Source organism: Schistocerca americana, chromosome 2 (assembly GCF_021461395.2).
Source record: "Schistocerca americana isolate TAMUIC-IGC-003095 chromosome 2, iqSchAmer2.1, whole genome shotgun sequence".
Taxonomy (NCBI): domain Eukaryota; kingdom Metazoa; phylum Arthropoda; class Insecta; order Orthoptera; family Acrididae; genus Schistocerca; species Schistocerca americana.
The window spans coordinates 351,558,576-351,576,659 of NC_060120.1; the positions used below are offsets into that span (position 1 = coordinate 351,558,576).

At 42.5% G+C, this 18,084-nt stretch overlaps 1 protein-coding gene across 1 annotated transcript in view; it reads left to right on the top strand.

Annotated features, from left to right (window-relative positions):
- The window catches only part of LOC124594007 (probable multidrug resistance-associated protein lethal(2)03659), a 121,978-nt gene that overhangs the window by 83,995 nt on the left and 19,899 nt on the right, over positions 1-18,084 (top strand). Inside the window, exons 16-19 of the mRNA XM_047132359.1 lie at positions 3,796-3,919; positions 8,829-9,002; positions 14,422-14,549; positions 14,638-14,883. Of these exons, the coding sequence (XP_046988315.1) occupies positions 3,796-3,919; positions 8,829-9,002; positions 14,422-14,549; positions 14,638-14,883 (672 nt within the window). The remainder of the gene's footprint in view (positions 1-3,795; positions 3,920-8,828; positions 9,003-14,421; positions 14,550-14,637; positions 14,884-18,084) is intronic.

Consider the following 18,084-nt stretch of genomic DNA (forward strand, 5'->3'; position numbering starts at 1 on the left):
ACGGCTTTCGGCACCCTTCATAATAGAATCAGTCATGCATCCACGCCAGAGGAGGTGCAACATCTTAGAGATAAATGACCTCATACTGCGAAGTTCTTGGTTAATTTGACAGGATTTTGTAATCACTGAAATAAACTGACATACAGTACCTTTTCAGACCGTGAGGTTTCATTTAGTTTACTCCTCCCCTTCTGGTGCTTCACTTGTTTTGTCAGTGTATTTCTAGGTGCCGTAGCAGGTATCCCAGCAACATGTCTCTTCCTTGTAATGATCTTCTATAGTGTTCTCCCCTCATCTACTTTTCTTTATTACTTCATTTCCTGGTTTAAGGCCGCTCGCGGTGGTCTAGCGGTTCTAGGCGCTCAGTCCGGAACCGCGCGACTGATACGGTCGCAGGTTCGAACCCTGGCTCGGGCATGGATGTTTGTGATGTCCTTAGGTTAGTTAGGTTTAAGTAGTTCTAAGTTCTAGGGGACTGATGACCACAAATGTTAAGTCCCATAGTTCTCAGAGCCATTTGAACCATTTTTGAACCTGATTTAAGTGTCCCCATTCGTTTTAACATTATTCGACAGCATCCTACTGCAAGTGGTTCCAGTTTCTTCTGCTCTGGACTTTCGACAGACCGGAGGGACAGTGCTTTCATGCGCTGATGTTTCCTGGTGTCTACCGAATCATGACTGTATCCAGAGCTGCAGCTGTTCATGCGAAGCTGACCGATGGCCAGGGTTAAAATGAATTTGTAAATCGGATGGGGAGAGATCGGGACTGTGGCGGAAGTTAACTCTAAGAGAGAGAGAGAGAGGGAAATTACAGTTTCAGAAAAATTCGATGATTTATTCAAGAGAAAGTGCTTCACAAACTAGCAAGGCAGTAAGCTTTGATCCACCTGTGAGCCTTATGCAAGCAGTTATTCGGCTTGGAATTGACAGATAGAGTCGCTGGACATCTTCTTGAGGCATATCACCAAATTCTGTCCAACCGGCGCGTTAGATCTTTAAAATACCGATTTAGTTGGAGGGCCCTTCTTAATGCTCCAAACCTTTTCAATTGGAGAGAGATCCCACGACCAAACTGGCCAAATAGGCTTTGGCAAGCACGAAGACAAGCAGTAGAGACTCTTGCCGTGTGCGTGCGGGCATTATCTTGCTGAAATGCAAGCCCAGGATGGCTTGCCTTGAAGGGAAACAAAATGGAGCGTAGAATTTCGTCGACATAACGCTGTGCTGTAAAGGTCACTGCAGTCAATCGCTCCTACTTGCGGGCTGTGAGGCGGCTGAGAGTCAGGTTGATACCCCACCGCTACCTGGGACGTCTCCAGACACATCTTTGTGGGTCATCGGGGCTCAGTTCGAAGAACGACGCAACACTGAAGACCATGCAACTCGAATGATTCAGATTCCAGGCCGAATGCTGCGCTCCAAACGAATATTCTCAGAAATTTCTCCCTCAAATTAATGCCTATGGTTGATACTAATAGACTTCTCTTGGCCGGGGATGCCCTTTCTGCCAGTGGTAGTCTGCTTTTTACGTCTTCCTTGCTCCGTCCGTCCTGGGTTATTCTGCTGCGCAGGTAGCAGATTCCTTAACTTCATGTACTTCATGATAACCTGTGCGATGTTAAATTTCTCTCTGTTCTCATTTCTGCTACTTATCATTATTTTTGAAACCTCCCCGTCTCCTCTATACCTCTTTTGTCATTGATAACCTTCCCTTTTACAACAAACTATGTAACCTTTTCTTAGGATTCCTATCTCTTGCTTAATAATAGCAAATGAAATCTTCCCTTTGAAATTTATTCTCTTTCTCTGTCTTCGTACGCAAATTTAATTGCTGCTTATTAAAAGTGATTTTCTGATTATTTAGACGAAACATAGAATGTGTCGTCGTCGTGGCCCTCAGTCGTTATCTGCAATAACCCAAAACTGTTCCTTACCTTTTTTACTGTTACTGGATCGCCATCTGACTGCTACATCGAACTGCAACATGAATATACTTACTCTGTTTTAGTATACTCTATTAGCTGCTGGTGCGCTTTCATAATAAGTGGCTGTATTTATTACCAAAGCTGACGTTATTCTTTAATAGCAAAGCTGACGTTATTCTATAATTAATTTGATTGAAACTACGTAATTAATAGTTAAACTTTTTCTTGACAACAATAAAATTTTGCAAAGTTTTACGTTGATGGTTTTTGGGATGGATTATAATTAGAAATGCAATATTGCTGGCAAAAGTTAATTATATTCTGAATGAAATGATTTTACAAACGTTCAAATGGGACTTACTTTTTACAATAATCTTACAACTAGCAATGCACAAACATACCTTCAGTAGTCTTGAGTTTCTCAAAAAATTAATTCAATAATATTAGTTCCTCTTATTATAATAGTTAGCTGATGTTTCTGTACATCCGTTTATAATCTCTTGTAAATCATAGCTAGTGGCTGGCAGACACACCGCTCCTCTCAACCTCTCGCTTCGGACCTGCTACCGACTCGCTTCACTTCTCGCTTACTACTGACTTCCTACGAACGCTAAAGTGCCGTTTCTCCTGCCAACAATACTTTCTGGTGCAGACAATCCCTGCTACCATTACAAAATGTTTCAATGCACGGTCTTTCCCGCTCTTTTCTTAAAACGTATCCATACGCGGTCTCTCCCGCCCTTTTTAAAATTATATCAATTTGCGGTCTCTCTTGCCAACAATACTTTGGTGCAGACATTCCCTGCTACCACAATGATTTCCAACATGACAAATATTAATTATTTCTACTTAATCCGATTAATAAAATATAAACATCTTTCATAAATTGTGATTTGACAATAAACAATAGAAATATACACGTGTTACACTTTCATCTTTCTTTGGTTTACTCTCAGTCAATCCTCAGTACTCATTAGACTATTCATTACATTCAAGAGATCCCGCAATTCTTCCTCACTTTCACCGAGGATAGCATGCCATCAGCGAATCGTATCATTGATGTCCTTTCACAATGAGTTTTCATCCTACTCTCGAACCTTTCTTTTGCTGCTTCATTGCTTCTTCGATGTGCAAATTATACAGTTTGGGCGAAAGACTGCATCTCTGTCTTATATCTTCCTTAATTCGAGAATTTTATTCTTGGTCTCCCACTCTTATTTTTCCCTCTTAGCTCTTGTACGGACCATACCTTGGTGTATTAAGCAATCAAAATTTTAGGGAATAACTTTTTTTTAGTTCCGAAAGGCGACATATCATTCTGTCACAAAAATGTAATCTAAATTTTGCGAACAGTTAAAATGGTGTTCTTTTGTATTGAATGAGACTGAAAGAGCCGTGTGGCTCTGTTGTCTTGAAGAACCCGAATGGTTGTTCAGCCACCCAATCCGATAACGGTTTCTTCTCCCACCACAAGCTGTTCTTTCCCGGCGGCCTTCTAGGGTTATGTCTGAAGTGTATCTGCCGAGTGTGGCTGACTACGATGGATGTGTGTAAAGTGTGGTGTCACGTATTTGTTGCATGATAATAGTAAAAGGAAGAGGGTGAAACCCGGTGCCTGCACATAGTCTGCTCCTCGCGAAAAGCACCAAGGGTCCGGGGATTAACGTCACCATCCGACGCAAGGATCACCACCGACGGTGTCACATTCCCTCACTTTACGGGACGCTGCTTAGAGGTTTGTAATTCAATACGGGACACTGGAGAAACGTTCGATAGTCAGGAAGTTTGCGTCACAACCTCTCGTTCCCTTCATAGCCTTCCATTTGTATAGAAACAACAAACTCAATTATCAGTTTCTTGTTTTTTAGGATCGTCATACCTCTGCATGGTTCCTATATGTAACAAACGGATCAGCGCTTGGAATATGGCTAGACTTCCTCAGCAGCATTTTCGTTACTATCGTCACCTACAGTTTCCTCGTTCTTTCTGCAGGTAAGAGCCCTACTTAAAATATTATGTCATAGGATACGTTTAAGAATTCATGATATTAATATACAGGGTGTCCTGGAATAAATAGTCTAGGATATCTCAGGGGAGATAATTCAAATTAAAAAAAAAAATAGTCAGCATGGGCTCTAAAAGGCATCTTCGATACTGTGAAGCAAATCTCTTTCACTGCAAGCTCTTTGCTTCCCACATACTTGGAGGAGCTTGTATGGACCAAACAAGGAAACATTATCTAGTGGACATGGGCTCTAAAATGTGTACCTTGAGAATTGTGAGCCCTTGTTCAAAAGAAGAGAAATGTTTCACAGTAGCGAAGGTAAACAGCTGCTCGTAACTCTCGAGTTATGGATTGTAGAGCCCACATTTTTATAGACTCTTTTGCTTCGATTGATCGTACCTATCGTATCTCTGAATATTGACAGTTCTTCCTGGCACATTCTGTGTAACAGGTTCGACGTCAGCGATGCATCTTTTCCTAGTCTCTGTGCTCGATGTCAGATTCAGTTTTCGTAATACCATTCTGTTGATCAATGGCGCCTTCACGGTGGCATCAGTCATACAACAATATTTTTCCCATATAATGTCAGTAGGGTAAGATGTCCTAAATATGATACGAAACAAAATGTATCTGCACTTTGGAAAGGAAAACAGTAACTGTTCAGAAAAAAATTGTAAATGTTGGAGACGATAAGTTGCTGTAAAAATGATATTATATTTAATTTTTGAAGTTACAAATGTAGACTAGAAAAAACAAAAACGTCTAATTATTTTTTGGACTGAAGTTCCTAAATGTGGTTTGGTTGGTTCAAAATTGGATACACATGTGAAATTGTTATGTGCACTGATAATTGTAGGTAGAGTGCTTAATAATGAGATGCAGAACGTACAAAACGATACATTTGCATAACTAGGATATTTTGTGCGGAATATTTCAAGGATTTTTATGGTATGAAACATAGATCAGTGTGAATTTCTTTGTTTGTTTAACCAGCAATTGGTAAGAACTATTAGCAGTTAGACTTACTATATTGAGATTAATACAAAAATGAGAGATACACAACAGAGAATCACTGCCTTTTTTGTTTCAAGAACATCAGCAGGACCGTTAAGCACAACACAGATTCCTCTAGAACGATAATATAGTGCAAAAATAACTGTACCTGTAGAAATCCTCTTTCCTCCTCGAAAATTAGCCAAGATGTAATTTTCTCTGTGCATCTGTCATAACAATAGAATCTGGTGTGGACTCTCCAAAGGGATGGGTATCATCCATGCTTTCGTCTGCCCTCAAAGAGATGTCTAAATCAGGGTCAGTCTCTTCAGCTCTTTTTTTCCCTTTTTGTGTATAGCTTTCTGGTTTTCCCTCTTTTGATCTATTCTTTTTCTGTTTTGAAGCTTTTCCTTTTCCACAATGATTTCACTGTTGGAGGTGCGGTCTCAACAGAACTTGTTGCTCTCGTATAGAAAGGGCGGCAAACAGCGGTACACGCCTATGTGGCTGGTGAATGGGCCGTAGGCAACAAAGACATCGTGGAATACGAGGGTTGTCCTGAAAGTAAGTTCCGATCGGTCGCGAAATGGACACCACAGTGAAAACACGATAAAGCTTTGCAAAGATGTATTTGGTAGTGTCTCTAGTAAGACCATCGATCGTATCAAGACTCTCTTTTCAGTTGTGAGCGCACTGTGAGCGAGTAAAGGTGCCTAGAACAACGATGTCTCCCACCAAAGAGGAGGGCCCGTTGAGAGGCTTCGCTTTAATGATCGCAGCCCACCTAACACAACTGCCACGTGCTTCCCTATTCATGGCAATTCTCAGCTGCACTCTGCAGGGCCAGTGAAGAAGCTCCTGCAGCCTTTTAGATGGGAAGTGTTCGATCACCCACAACACAGCCCTGCCGGCCGGAGTGGCCGAGCGGTTCTAGGCGCTACAGTCTGGAACCGCGCGACCGCTACGGTCGCAGGTTCGAGTCCTGCCTCGGGCATGGATGTGTGTGATGTCCTTAGGTTAGTTAGGTTTAAGTAGTTCTAAGTTCTAGGGGACTTATGACCACAGCAGTTGAGTCCCATAGTGCTCAGAGCCATTTGAACCATTTTTGAACCCAGCCCTATCCTGAGTACCATCTCTGTTCACATGAAACGCTGGATACGAAGACAACACCTGGGCGCAGGCTACGCCCTATAGAACAGAGTAGAGAATTATCGGAAAGCACAGGCGGCTGCCTTCTTTGACAGTGGTGTTGGAAATTTGGTATAACGCTCCGACAAATGTCTGAGTCGGAGCGGCGACTTTGTAGGGAAGTATCTGGAAAGTGTTGCTAACTCTTGCAAATAAAATGTTTCTGATTTTCACTTTGGTTTCCATTTAGCGGCCGGTCGGAACTTACTTTCTGGACAACCCTCGTATTTCCGCTTCAGCCCTTATAGTTTCATGAAGGTCCAGTAGGTGATAGCGCCATAAGTAGCCTTGAAAATGGCGTCTATAACGGAGGAGTCTTCCAAGCAGAGCTCCCATTCTCTTGGCGGAAAACTAGAGCATTGCAGTAATCATAGGTGCCTGCAGAATGTCAACGAGATCTGGCAGTGTAGAAAAGCACGGTGAGTCGTTGGGTGATGCGTCTGCCACATCGCAACAAGGCCGCACGCAATGTGGGAACGTGCGGACACTCTCTTTCGAGGTGATCGAGAGTCACAACCAAGCACCTCGCTGCACAACTAGACGTATTTGTTGGTAATGCTGACGCACTTATTTACCAGTTGGGGTACTCTATCGCGCGTGCCTGCTTGGCTCCTCGCCCCCTAACAGAAGCCCATAAAGGGCAACGAATGACCATCTGCGAGGAATTTCTTGGGCGTTACGAGGCTGATCGTGACAATTTTATGTCGAACACCGTCACGGGTGATGAGACATGGGATCATCACTTTGAACCGGAAACAAAACGGCGCCACACCACCTCTCACCAAAAGAAAATGTTCCAATCCGCACCCTTAACCGGTAAAGCGAAGGCGACGGTCTTCTGGGCCTCTGAAAGGGTTATTCTGTTTGACGACCTCATGGTGGAACGATCAACTTGAAGTACATTATGCGAGCCTTATGGAACTGAAGATAGGACTTCAGCGTGTTGGTAGCTAAAAAAAAAAAGCAAACGAACTGCTTCATCTCTATGACAACATATGGCCTCACGTAAATTTGCGGACCCGAGAGGAGCTCACAAAATTTCATTGGACTTCTCTTCTTCATTTACCTTACAAGCCGGATCTCGCACTTTCTGACTTCCATCTATTTGGCCCAACGAAGGATGCCCTCCGCGGGAAGCATGACGTGGATTATGTGGAGGTTATTGATGAAGCAGGACGTTGGATCAAAAAAGTTCAACTGTGTGTATTCCTAAGGGACTAAGCCGATTGGTTCTGATGTAGACCAGTGGAGGGGTCCATGTGGGCATACAGGCCAAAAGAGTGGGGAATAATGTGGTGTATTGGAATCAAGAATAAAAAGAAACTGCTTTCAAGAAAGAACTTTTCATATTTAAGAATTTCACTGACTGCTTGATAATTATCTCCATGTAATGAATCTGACAATAATGAATAATTCAGCAGGTAGAGCACAATTTTCTGTGTGTATAACACGAATTTGGTAGCTACCTAGTCAGTATTTGCGTAAATGTGGCGAATGTTTTGTTCAAAAATGTTCAAATGTGTGTGAAATCTTAGGGGACTTAACTGCTAAGGTCATCAGTCCCTAAGCTTACACACTACTTAACCTAAATTATCCTAAGGACAAGCACACACACCCATGCTGGAGGGAGGACTCGAACCTCCACCGGGACCAGCCGCACAGTCCATGACTGCAGCGCCTAAGACCGCTCTGCTAATCCCGCGCGGCGGCGAATGTTTCGTTGGAACTATGTGCACATTTACTTGCAGCCTGAAAATGTTGTTTTTTCTCGTGTGTAGCCTCGTGGGCAGCCTCTGGGCAATGGAAAGAGGATTTAAAAAGGAGCATAATAGTTCATGTATTCATATGCTATTTTTTTTGTTAGCTGAAGACAATTATATGGTATTACATGTTTGCTTAGTTTCTGCCTTTTGGTTTGCAAATTTTCAGCTTTGAGATATTTTTTTTCTTTTTAGATGTTGTCTTCTGATGTCTAAATGAAATGCTTGCAGTGTCCACCATTAGCTCCAACACACGCTTCTAAAGGTGGCATCATTGAATATCTCACTAGCTCACATATTCCAGGCGTCTCTGCTGTATCTGCTGCAGTCTTTCTTCAGCATGAGAGCGAAGAACGTCAACATTCACAATACCATTTTACTTTGCAGACAAAAACAATTTTGAATCAGCGTTTCCCAAATAAAAGGTTAGGTCATGGTGTAGCAACATCTTGACCTGCTTGTTCGCGTGTGCTCAGTACATTGGATTTCTTTTCGTTATTATTTTTTGGGAACTGCGTATTCAAAACCTATTGCGAATGTTGACATTCTTCACCAGCGTGTTCAAGAAATATTTCAGACTGTATAACAGACAAATGGAGTACAGGAGCGAATAAGACAGTCAATGATGCGGTGTTTAGATGATTGTGTTACAGCTAATGCTAGACACTTTGTGCATTTCATTTAGCTACTAGAAGACAACATTAGAAAAGGAAAAAAAAAAACCTGTGGAACCAAGGTGCAAATCTGCAAACAAGAAGACAGAAACGAAGCGAACAATTAACACGAAAAATATTCTCTAACCAAGAAAATAAAAACATTTACCATATAGAAATGTGAACATTTTTAAAATTCTTTTAAGACTTCTATCCTTTTACCAGAAGTTTTCCACGTATTAGTTACCTCCTTTTGAATAAAACACTATAACTCTGCTACTTACAGAGACGTTAATTCACAGGTTCATTCGGTGGTTCCGGTGTGGGTCTGGCAATTTCACAGTCACTCATTCTGACTGGTATGCTTCAGTATGGGATTATGCAAATGACTGAAGTGGTCAGCCAGATGACGTCAGTGGAGAGAGTCCTTGAGTACACCAAGATTCCTTCTGAACCTGCTCTGGAGTCCGCACCAGGTGAGGAAACGACGATGAAAGTGATTTAACTGCTACTGTGGCGAAACATGTACATGTACGTATATCTTAGTTCAGTAAGTAGATTTAGAATGGAGAAGACGTCCTGTGTGTTTTACAAGGTGATTCCATGATGATGTCACAAACTTTCACAGCTTATGGAGAAGGATTTTGTATCAATTTGAGGCAAGGGATCCTGGTCCGGAAATGACCGAGTCAGAAGTTATAAGCGAAAATCGTTCTGATACCTCTGACAGTGAGCCTCTCCCACAACAAGGGCTTTGCCTTCCATATTTTTGGAGGTGATGGTATAGACCAAAACGTGGGCTCTAAAGTGCTTATCTTGAGAGCTATGAGCACTTGTTCAGCAGTATAGACTGGCAGAAGTAAAGCTGTGAGTACCGGGCGTGAGTCGTGCTTCGGTAGCTCAGTTGGTAGAGCACTTGCCCGCGAAAGGCAAAGGTCCCGAGTTCGGGTCTCGGTCGGGCACACAGTTTTAATCTGCCAGGAAGTTTCATATCAGCGCACACTCCGCTGCAGAGTGAAAATCTCATTCTGGAATTTTAAACAACATTCAGTTCTGGAGCCTCTAACTACGTAAATGTGCTTTTGATATTCACTTTACTTACTAGAGCGTCACACTCAATATGAACACACAAAAACTGTGGCTACATTCTTCCCAATTCTAATTTCTTACATTGTATACAATTTTCCTTAAATTATAAATATTTTTTCACATATGTGTTTTTAAATAAACGTGGGATATTCACTTTAAATAAAGTTTAATTAAGCAGTTGAATTTACGTAGTAGCAGTGGAACAAATAGGAACTGGAGGTACGTCCTTCAGCAATGGTATGGTTGTACGTTATAGCTGTTTATGTCATATGAATCTTTGAGATTAAGAAATGGCAAAATTTTATTCATAATTCCCATTTCACAAACTACAGTCATTGTTGTAATGTTTTTACAACTTTTAATGAGCTGGAAAAATTATAATAAAATAACTTTTTAAAAACTATTTCTCGCTCTATTTTATGTCAGGTTAACTTCCCATGACTGTTAAAACCTTACAGCTTCGCCATAAAGCCAAAATATTGGCATGTGGCATCTAATGATGTCTGATAATGTATTTTATAAGTGCTGGCCGGTAGTGATTGTGGCTGACGGCTTCCACAATTCAGACACAGTGATTTGGCATGAGCAGTAGCTGCAGTACTGGTTGTAACATGTCCGTGCAGGCTCCAACTGTCTCTCGCACCAATCTTCCAGCGATGTACAGCTGATAACCGTTGTCTACTTACTTACGAATTCACGCATCTGTTTGAGCTGGAAGACTGCAATATTCACACTATACAAGCTTTGGATAATAATAGTAGTTACAGCAATAATAGCTACAGTAGTGAATGTAGAGTATCAAAATAATTAAGCATTGTTAACATTATAGTCATTAATTTCCTCCACTGTATTTTTTTTTAAACACTGACATAAGAAACAAACCGAAATTTTTGACGGCAGTTATAAGGAATCACATTTAGAGAATGAATTGACTGTGCTGGGAATATGACAGAAATGATATGGTAAATTTAACATATGAGATGAAAGGACAAAAAAAAAAAAAAGAAACAGAAATAGATTCGGATGATGAAAGCTGGAATAGGGTCGACAATGAGGAAGAATTATTGGTTCGATATTGGTCATAAGGAAGATAGATAGGATACGCTGAAGAGGAGACCTGCGCCGGTGACAACTCACGTTCGGCAGAATGGCGGTTCAAAACTTAGTTTTCCGGTGTTTTTTCTAAATCTCATGAAGCAAATACCGGAATGGTTCCTTTATTAATGACCTTGCTGTTTTTCTTGCCTATCCTTACAGAGTCCGGGACTGCTGTCTGTCACTAATCAACATGTCGATTAGGCGTTAGACATTAATCTTTCTACTAAATTTCGTATCTCCAGCAAACCTCGCATCGGGCGGATCTTGCCTTCGATTTCTTTTCTGTTAATCGAATTAGTTCTGTAAACAATCGTCACGTTAGTCATAATTTCCTCCTCCCATTCGAAATTTCTCGAAACAGAAATTAACCATCTCTCTGAAATCAATCTGTTGTGACTTTCATTTCAACACCATCTTTTCCCACAAGCAGCACACTTTCACAAGTGGCTTGAGCTGCAGCGTCAGAAAGATTCATCCCCAGTCACGGTTGGCTTTCAGTTTGACTTCAGGTGAGCTGCCATGTCCTTCTGACTGCTATTGTGTAGCAAGATGCAATTCACCCCATGGCGTTTTTATGTTTTCAGCAACTTCCAGGTAACAGAGGTTTTACAAAACAGCTGAGATTTTCAGCGATAAGGATCGACGCTGCAGTTTTTCTAACATCATCTCACATCTTTCACTTTATTGCCATCCCGATCATATCTTGTCTCTATAGTCTCATAAAAAAGACAACTGTTTTTTCAGCTTGCTGTTGACTTTGCAGAAGCTCTCTCTCTTGTTTGCATAGAAATTATTTGTTGTCTCGGGATGATTAATTCTAGTTTCATACGATTCCCGTGAGAAACTCACTCTGTGTACAGTGGATATATATATGTCTTGGCACCATACATAATTTTTCTTATTACTTTTCAAAAACTTTTGATTATTTTCTAAGCTGTTTCCTGTGACTAAATAATATACCTGACAAAGAGTATGTTAGATAAAATACACTTTTAAATTATTTTAGTGCTCACGTCCTTCAGTGTCTATGTATAGACGTGAAGAAGCAAGTTGAAACATAAGATTTGTTTGCTGTTTTCTTCTAGTTTCGTTATAAATATGGTTGTAAATTCAGACGTGTAAATTGAACTAATCATAGCATAGCTGCAATATTCTAGATAACATAAGCACCTCTCCATACCTTACAAAGATATAAAAAGCTCCTCCCTGTTCACCTGAAAGAGAAACTTTTACAAACGCTTGTACTTCCATGACACTCTGCTGTCTTTTCAACGATCACAGTCTCTCATATCCCTCACAAACCTTATTCTTTTTGTATGAAAATGGCAGCAACACTCATTCCCATCAAAGCATTTCTAACCCACTCAATCACTCGTCCGCTTTCTCGAAGATCTTTTCAGAGAAGGAATCCGACTCTGGAATGATATCCCTCTTTACATCACCGAAATGAGCAACATCTCCAGCTTTAAACAAAGTTAATGACATACCTACTGAAGCAACAATAAGGCCTATTTTAGTCTCTGTACGCAGTATTTACGCCACTAAGTCCTTCTTTGCAGTGCTATTATCTAGTGCAGTTTACTTAAATTCCCACCCTCGGAATCCGATATATCAGAGAACATCGCACATTCCTTTACATACATTCACATCATTTTTAAATATACACTACCGGCCATTAAAATTGCTACACCAAGAAGAAATGCAGATGATAAACGGGTATTCATTGGACAAATATATAATACTAGAACTGACATTTGATTACATTTTCACGCAATTTGGGTGCATAGAGCCTGAGAAATCAGTGCCCAAAACAACCACCTCTGGCCGTAATAACGGCCTTGATACGCCTGGCCATTGAGTCGAACAGAGCTTGGATGGAGAGTACAGGAACAGCTGCCCATGCAGCTTCAACACGATACCATGGTTCATCAAAAGTAGTGACTGGCGTATTGTGACGAGCCAGTTGCTCGGCCACCATTGACCAGACGTTTTCAGTTGGTGAGAGAACTGGAGAATGTGCTGGCCAGGGTAGCAGTCGAGCATTTTCTGTATCCAGAAAGGCCCGTACAGGACCTGCAACATGCGGTCGTGCATTATCCTGCTCATATGTAGGGTTTCGCAGGGATCGAATGAAGGGTAGAGCCACGGGTCGTAACACATCTGAAATGTAACGTCCACTGTTCAAAGTGCCATCAATGTGAACAAGAGGCGACCGAGACGTGTAACCAATAGCAACCCATACCATCACGCCGGGTGATACGCCAGTATGGCGATGACGAATACACGCTTCCAATGTGCGTTCACCACGATGTCGCGAAACACGGATGCGACCACCATGATGCTGTGGGCACGGCGTTCCGTATTACCCTACTGAACCCACCGATTCCATATTCTGCCAACAGTCACTGGATCTCGACCAACGCGAGCAGCAGTGTCGCGATACGATAAACCGCAATCGCGATAGGCAACAATCAGACGTATATCAGAGTCGGAAACGTGATGGTACGCATTTCTCTCCCTTACACGAGGCATCACAACAACGTTTCACCAGGCAACGCCGGTCAACTACTGTTTGTGTACGAGAAATCGGTTGGAAACTTTCATCATGTCAGCACGTTGTAGGTGTCACCACCGGCGCCAACCTTGTACGAATGCTCTGAAAAGATAATCATTTGCATATCACAGCATCTTCTTCCTGTCGGTTAAATTTAACGTCTGTAGTACGTCATCTTCGTGGTGTAGCAATTTTAATGGCCAGAAGTGTATTAATACTATTATCTACTATTTTTTCTACTAAAATTATTCTTTTTCTTTAGGTAAGTAAGACTTAAAAAGGATTCTGTATGTGTGAAGTCCTGGCCCGTCGTAAAAGACACCTTGAAGACCCTAATCTGATCACGTTTCATAAATAAATAATAGAAGGCGGCAGAGCAGTTCCAGTCTGGTTATAATGAACTCACATGGAAAAGAAATAACGAAACATTTTTTACTACCAAAAATGATGAATTATAATGCAGAATCCGTCTGAGTGCTCGATTCGTGTTTCCAGCTAAGTTTTTGGTTCCCTCAGTAGTCGGGAAACAAACTTCATCACCAGACTCCTGACCACACACTGCAATCGTTCTCTTTTGACAACACAGTAATAAAGGAACATTAAAGAATACTGCTGAATCGACGACAAGATAAATACAGACGATAGACTAAATATATTCTGGCACACCTTTGTCAGGAGTACAGTGACTACTGTCCATTACACTTTGGAAATATAGAAATATTTAGTTAGATTTTAGTTCCCTCAAATCTTGCTCTGTTTAGACCAAAATAATTAACGTGAAATTTGTGTAATAAACTGCAATCCACAGACATTGTCTTAGAAACTCCACTGTGTATCATCTAGGTTCAGGCAGTTGCATTTTGTATGTAAACTGTGGTTCTACAAATGCGCTGACGTAGAATACATGAATTAAATTGCTGCCCTTATTTCTTGGCTATGGTAGCCTACGATCACAACCAATATTCAGACAGTTAAAAACGTCACGTATCTTTGTCATTGATGTTATTTAATTCATAAACAAATTTACTTCCACAGCAAGATAACACTGGAGTCAACCATTTCTGAATGACTACCAGAAACGAATGGAACCTACTCAACATGAGGTCTCATAAGGCGAAGTCTAGCTCTCTCTATTATTAATTTGTTTGTTCCAGATAAGAAACCACCAGGTTCATGGCCACAACGAGGACAGGTCGTCTTCCAGAAGATGTATCTGAAGTACAGCCCAACAGATCCTCCAGTTCTCAAGAACCTCAATTTCACAATTCATCCTACCCATAAGGTTTTGCTATACGTTCTTAATCACATCAGAAATGAATGTATGTGTGTGTGTGTCTATATCTCTACATAGGTTCTAAATATCTGTGTAGGTTGGTATCGTCGGCCGAACAGGAGCAGGGAAGTCGTCCCTTATCTCTGCTCTCTTCCGATTGGCCCCTATAGAGGGAGCCATTCTGATTGACGATGTGGACACCAGCACTCTGGGACTTCACGACTTGCGGAAACACATCTCCATTATACCACAGGAACCTGTGCTCTTCTCGGAGACTCTGCGCTTCAACCTTGACCCGTTTTCAGAGTTTGAAGATGCAAAACTTTGGGATGTACTTGAGGAGGTACGTAAATTTACTGAACATGTGTAATATATGTTCATGAAAATGTGAATTTAAAAAATACGTTGCTTATATTCTGAAGCCGAAAGAAAGGTTTGAGTTCAACTTCCTGTCAGTGACGAAGTCAAAGGAACGGGGCACACTATCTCGGTTTGGACAACGTTGGGGAAGAAAGTCATCCTGGTCTAAAGCAAAGCAACCACCATTCAGGTAGTCACTTGTTGGAGTTTACAGAGACCATTGAACACAAAGATCCGCATGGACAGCCATACCCAGATATGTGGCGTAAGGGATGATATAGGTATCGCATTCTGGAAAACGACAGTTCAAATCCCTATCTAGGTGTCCAGATTTAGGGTTTCTATGATTCCCCTGTATCGCTGAGGTTGAATGCCAAGATGGTCTCTCTAAGAGAGCACTGCCGATATCCTTCCCTATTCTTCTAAAACCCGAGCTCTAATGACCTTGTGATCGACGCGGCGGTAAGCACTAATCCACCTTCCTGTTCTTTAGTTAGACATTTGAACCACGTCTTTCTTAAAACTGATTCAAGTGCCTCTGGCCTTGGGGCTCCTCTCTCAGTTTGCAGGCTCTTCAGATTCTTGAAGGAAACACTTAGAAAAATGGACTCATATATACACTCCTGGAAATGGAAAAAAGAACACATTGACACCGGTGTGTCAGACCCACCATACTTGGTCCGGACACTGCGAGAGGGCTGTACAAGCAATGATCACACGCACGGCACAGCGGACACACCAGGAACCGCGGTGTTGGCCGTCGAATGGCGCTAGCTGCGCAGCATTTGTGCACCGCCGCCGTCAGTGTCAGCCAGTTTGCCGTGGCATACGGAGCTCCATCGCAGTCTTTAACACTGGTAGCATGCCGCGACAGCGTGGACGTGAACCGTATGTGCAGTTGACGGACTTTGAGCGAGGGCGTGTAGTGGGCATGCGGGAGGCCGGGTGGACGTACCGCCGAATTGCTCAACACGTGGGGCGTGAGATCTCCATAGTACATCGATGTTGTCGCCAGTGGTCGGCGGAAGGTGCACGTGCCAGTCGACCTGGGACCGGACCGCAGCGACGCACGGATGCACGCCAAGACCGTAGGATCCTACGCAGTGCCGTAGGGGACCGCACCGCCACTTCTCAGCAAATTAGGGACACTGTTGCTCCTGGGGTATCGGCGAGGACCATTCGCAACCGTCTCCATGAAGCTGGGCTACGGTCCCGCACATCGTTAGGCCTTCTTCCGCTCACGCCCCAACATCGTGCAGCCTGCCTCCAGTGGTGTCGCGACAGGCGTGAATGGAGGGACGAATGGAGACGTGTCGTCTTCAGCGATGAGAGTCGCTTTTGCCTTGGTGCCAATGATGGTCGTATGCGTGTTTGGCGCCGTGCAGGTGAGCGCCACAATCAGGACTGCATACGACCGAGGCACACAGGGCCAACACCCGGCATCATGGTGTGGGGAGCGATCTCCTACACTGGCCGTACACCACTGGTGATCGTCGAGGGGACACTGAATAGTGCACGGTACATCCAAACCGTCATCGAACCCATCGTTCTACCATTGCTAGACCGGCAAGGGAACTTGCTGTTCCAACAGGACAATGCACGTCCGCATGTATCCCGTGCCACCCAACGTGCTCTAGAAGGTGTAAGTCAACTACCCTGGCCAGCAAGATCTCCGGATCTGTCCCCCATTGAGCATGTTTGGGACTGGATGAAGCGTCGTCTCACGCGGTCTGCACGTCCAGCACGAACGCTGGTCCAACTGAGGCGCCAGGTGGAAATGGCATGGCAAGCCGTTCCACAGGACTACATCCAGCATCTCTACGATCGTCTCCATGGGAGAATAGCAGCCTGCATTGCTGCGAAAGGTGGATATACACTGTACTAGTGCCGACATTGTGCATGCTCTGTTGCCTGTGTCTATGTGCCTGTGGTTCTGTCAGTGTGATCATGTGATGTATCTGACCCCAGGAATGTGTCAATAAAGTTTCCCCTTCCTGGGACAATGAATTCACGGTGTTCTTATTTCAATTTCCAGGAGTGTATATCTCAGTTAGCTCTCCAAGAGCAATGTTTGTGAAGTAAACGTGATAGCAGCGACTGTATGCCAAGGCCTTTACAAATGACTTCGGAAATTGAGGATTGTGTATAGAGGGAATATATGAGTTTATTAAAACTCTTGATTTGCTCACATAATGACGTAGAATTCATAGAATAGCGAATCAGTCATGTATAATAGTAAAACAGTTTACTGCAGTTACTACAAAGGGGTCACCAAAACACACATCGGAACAATACAGAAATTCTTGAGTCGTTTCATGTGATAGCGAAGCTGAAACAAAAGCTTGTTTTTTAAAGCAAGACATTGGGATGGCGTAACGGCGGGAAAGAAGGTAGTAGAGCAACACTGAAACATAGTGCTACCGATAACTGTAGTTATAATCCAACCACCATAATTAACTTCCAAACTGAAAACAGAGATGTAGGAAGCTGTAGGAGATAGACGCCGGAAATACTGCTATACTAAGTTTTTGCAACTATTTTTAGAGAACCTAAATGTTTCACACCGCAACGTTCGTTTTACGTTCTGTGGATAAAACATTAGTGCTTCATTCAACACATAACTGACCAGCGCTGGAAAGATAATGTAGATTGATGTAGCTTGAACTGTAATTTTAGGGCAATGGCCTTATAGGGACAAGCTGCTTCCAATAAGGCCATTCTTGTTACTCAAATAGTCGATTTCCCGTAATGGCTTGGACGTTGTTTAGTTCATTTAATGCTCCATGAGAACTACACGATGTATTGATATAAAAGTTATAAGATACTGAATAGTTCATTTATGTGATTCTAGCACAAAATTTGATTAATTTTCACACTTTGGGCAAATGAAGTTGTCTGTATCATATTTTGTCAGTCCACCGCACTCTTCATTAACCTGAATGTTGCATTGACCGTAAATTCCCGTATCAGCCTCAGCAAGCTCTTCACAAACAAAACAATACCGCATCACAGACGAATTGTGTTGATCGTACTTGTGCTTGGTTGAGAGAGATTCTTGGAAATTGTTTTTCGCCCGCCATTGGATTCTTCATAGTTTTGCTTGCCGCTAATGTCTTTTTTGTATGTGAGTAGAGAATTTACAACTACTACGCCACTGGAATACTAGGCTTGCTGCGGGAATCAT